General features: G+C 54.4%; 1 protein-coding gene across 1 annotated transcript; it reads left to right on the top strand.

The window, feature by feature from the left end:
• Positions 1-6: 6 nt before the first annotated feature.
• On the top strand, positions 7-3,009 carry CAMK2N1 (calcium/calmodulin-dependent protein kinase II inhibitor 1). Its single transcript, XM_008590605.1, has 2 exons — positions 7-257; positions 1,699-3,009. Exons 1-2 carry the CDS (start codon positions 92-94, stop codon positions 1,767-1,769), a joined length of 237 nt encoding a protein of 78 aa, XP_008588827.1. The 5' UTR covers positions 7-91; the 3' UTR covers positions 1,770-3,009.
• Positions 3,010-3,728: the final 719 nt, after the last annotated feature.

Genomic DNA, 3,728 nt, shown 5'->3' with positions numbered 1-3,728 from the left:
GCCGCCCCCGGCCCCAGCGCCGCTGACCCTGTCCGCCGCGGGCGGGGACGCGGGCGGAGGAGGCGCCGCCGCGGAGCCCCCGGACGCGACCATGTCGGAGGTGCTGCCCTACGGCGACGAGAAGCTGAGCCCCTACGGCGACGGCGGCGACGTGGGCCAGATCTTCTCGTGCCGCCTGCAGGACACCAACAACTTCTTCGGCGCCGGGCAGAACAAGCGGCCGCCCAAGCTGGGCCAGATCGGCCGGAGCAAGCGTGGTGAGTTGGCAGCCCCCTGCCCTGACACCCCGTTTCTCCGGCGCCGCGGCCTGGCCGAGGCTCGCGGGCGTCTCCCACGCGTGGAAGCCTGTTCCGATCCGATGGAATCCCCTCCCGCAGAATTGGGGGATCCCGCACTGCGGGTCGGGATAGGGCGGGCCGCGGGAACGCGTCCCCAGCTGCCTGATCCCCGGTGGGGTCACCCCGGTGGGCGTGGTGGCTGCTAGCTGCAGCGGGGGCCGAAGGGTTATACCCATGTCCCCACCCGCGTCGAAGTTTGCGTTTTGGTGTCCGCCCCCCACCCTCTTTTGCGCAGTGTAGTCGCAGCTGCACTCGGTCTTCAGCCCTGGGGGGGAGGGGGTCCCAGGGCTCCCCAAGGGACCGCGTGGGAAACTGCGGCGGGTATCCCACTCCTGCGAGGACTGCGAGGGGCGTTCGGGTCCTCGGGCTTTCCATTCTTACTTGGCAGGGGGCGGGGGGTTGCCAAGCTTGGGCGCTCGGCGCAGGAGCTGGAAAAGCCCCGGGGAGGCTGAGACGCAAAGAGGCTCCGAGAGGAGCTCCAGAGGCGAGGGGACAATGGGGGAGACCGACGGCTGCTCGGAGAGACTGAGACGCAAAGATGGAGGGGAAGGGGGGACACGGGAGACCGAGGTAGGCAGAGGGACCGAGACAAAGCTCCTGAGAGGGAGCTGGAGCGGGAGAGACAGCGAGCCGGGGACGCAAGTCTGGGGAGGACAGAGAAGCAGCCGCAACAGTGAGGGTGACTGACACCCCGGACAGAGACCCAGGGACCTCGATAGGCCACCGTCGCGTCGAGGGGACTGATGGAGGGACCGAGAAAGGCGAGGCTAGGTACAGACGGTGAGAGAGGCTGTGACCTCTGCAGCGGCGGAGAGAGCGGAGCGGCCGAGTCCGCCCGCCGGGGGAGCGGAGAGGGCACGCGGGAGGGGGGCGCCCGCCCGGGCCGGGCCCGAAGCCCCCATGAGCTGCGCGCCGTGGGAACAGGCTCCGGCGTTCCCTCCCGTCCCCGCACCTCTGCCCCCAGCCGTGGCCACCCGCCCTGTGCTCGGGACATCACCCGGAGACCTCGGCTCCCTTTCCTGTCCTTTGTGAGCCTCGGAGCCTTGTTTCCAAATGAACGCGCGGGGCGAGGGGAGCACGCGGCCAGGTCGCGCCCTGGCTGCAGCGGGGCTGCTGGGTTTGCGTCCTTTCTGCCTCCTCCTCTCAGAATCGAGCCGGGACACAGGCTGGGGGTGGGGTGCTTCAGAGGAAAGCAGACAGGGACCCCTGGCAGGGACAGAGGAGACGCGGCTGTCACACCGTTCAGACAGCCCTCCTCCCTCGCCCCCCCGCCCCCCCCCAACTGGGCGTAACGCGAAACTTCCAAGACCCCTGCCTGGGCCCCAGCGCGCTCACCTCTCTTTCCCCACCTTTTTTGCAGTTGTTATTGAAGATGATAGGATTGATGACGTGCTGAAAAATATGACCGACAAGGCACCTCCCGGTGTCTAACTCCCCCAAAGACAATGAGTTAAGGGAGAGGATAAGAACGGCGATACCAGTTATTGGCCAAAAGCATGAAAAGAGAAAGCACTTTGAAATTGATTCCTAGCTCGCTGCCCACGATGAAATCAACAACCTGTATCTCGTGTCAGGCCGGGAGGAGGTGTGAGGACGAGGAGCAGAAGAAGGCTTCGGGCTCCTCTGCAAAAATAAAAATAAAAAAATGAATAAAAATTTTAAAATGATAAAAAAAAGTCACTATATACACACATATAAGGAAATAAAAAAGAAGTCTCAGTTGCGGCTGTCAAAATTAATATCCATTTCTTTTTATATACGGTGAATTTTGCGCAATTATAGATCTGGGTTCTGAACGACTTAATTAAGTGGCAACACCGGGTGTTTTGAGGTGTTGGCACTCTTTGCTGATTTGGCTGTTCCCAATGTTTACATTATTTAATCTTGCAGAAATGATTCTGTGCACTTGGATGTGAAATGCTGTCCAGTTTTATTATTTTTTTTATGTTGTTATCCTTGGATGTACAAAACAATGAGAAAATAATCTCTGTAGATATTCTGTTTTATCTTGGTCATCTTTTGAAGTTATCAGGAATGTGTTTAAAACAAGAAAAGAACTTTCTAAAGGAATGATACACAGAAAGGATCCTTGTTTTATTTTACAATGAATTGTAAAGCTTGTGTTTCTTTGTTGCTGCAAGCTATTTGCCCAAGTTAATGCAAATGAACACATTTTATATGTCAGAAAAAAAAAAAAAAATGAAAAACAAAAAAATGCTTGAGCTTTTTCTAACCTCCCCCTGCAGTCTGTTGTGTGAGCAGCCTGTTTTTTTCTCTAATATTGTGTCAGTTTATTCTCTTTAATGGACTGTAAAAAAAATGTAATCACAAGAGTGCCAAATATCTTGAAATGCCAAAAGGCATTTTGGTTTCTTTTCTTTTCCCTGTGCTCTGAGTCCACGTAAAGGAATGCTTGGAGTGTCTTTTCTGTTATTTATAGGGATTCTCTTAAGGCACACCAGCTGCCTGTTTTGCATGGTATTTGCAAAAATGCCTCTTGAGTGAGGAAATCTTTTGCCATTTTTTGTTTGCAACTTTGGACCTCAAGAGGTTTTCCTTCCCTTCCCTTCCCTGTTCCCTCTTTTCTTAATTCTATATTCTGTATGTTGCACCTTGAACCAGCACACAGGGCTATTTCTCCAATGTACAATAAAAGAACTGTTCCTGTGTCTCTCTTCTCTCTTTTCTCTGCTTTGATTCTGGGGGACTTGCTGTTTGTCTGGTGGCTGCAGTCAGGAAGAAGGGGACTGTGGATTTGGCCTGGGAGGCAAAGAGTCAGTGGGAGCAATGTGGGGGGGCTCAGATGGAAGGAAAGATGGACTGGCAAGGCCATCCCCCAAAGGTGAGTTTATTCAATTTTGGATTTGTAAGTTGGACTCTCCCTGCTTTCCTGAAGTTTCTGCCATCCCTGGTGGGTGAGGAGGTGGGGGGATGGTGTGCTGGGAGGCAGCTAGTCTTGTTAAGAGCAAAGTTTGGGGGCTGGCAGACTTGTATTCAAATCCCAGTTCTTTGACTTCCTAGGTCTGTGGACTTGAGCACGTCTCTAAACATCTTTAAGCCTCAGTTTCCTCATCTGTAAAGTGGAGATAACTCAGCTCCTGCCTCCTAGGGTTGTTAGGAGGATTAACACAACACCCAGCATGTAGGAGAACTCAGTATCAGGCCACTATATGCCCTTTTAAACCTTCACCAAGGGCCACTGTTCTCAAAGGCAGGGCTGAGGATGAGCTATGCACCTTCACCTTCGAGAGCTCATGGGCCCTTCTTGAGGGGTGAGCCTGTGCTTCTGGGGCCCACAGCCCCACTCAGCAGCCTTCCTCCAATCACCACTTGAAAAGGCTTGTTATAAAAAAAACCACTTCAGCTCCTTGTTAGGCTTGGGGCAGTTAA

The sequence above is a fragment of the Galeopterus variegatus genome, unplaced genomic scaffold, assembly GCF_000696425.1.
Source record: "Galeopterus variegatus unplaced genomic scaffold, G_variegatus-3.0.2 Scaffold142, whole genome shotgun sequence".
Taxonomy (NCBI): domain Eukaryota; kingdom Metazoa; phylum Chordata; class Mammalia; order Dermoptera; family Cynocephalidae; genus Galeopterus; species Galeopterus variegatus.
The sequence above is the reverse complement of the archived record's forward strand: the minus strand, read 5'-3'. Positions and strand labels throughout refer to the sequence as shown.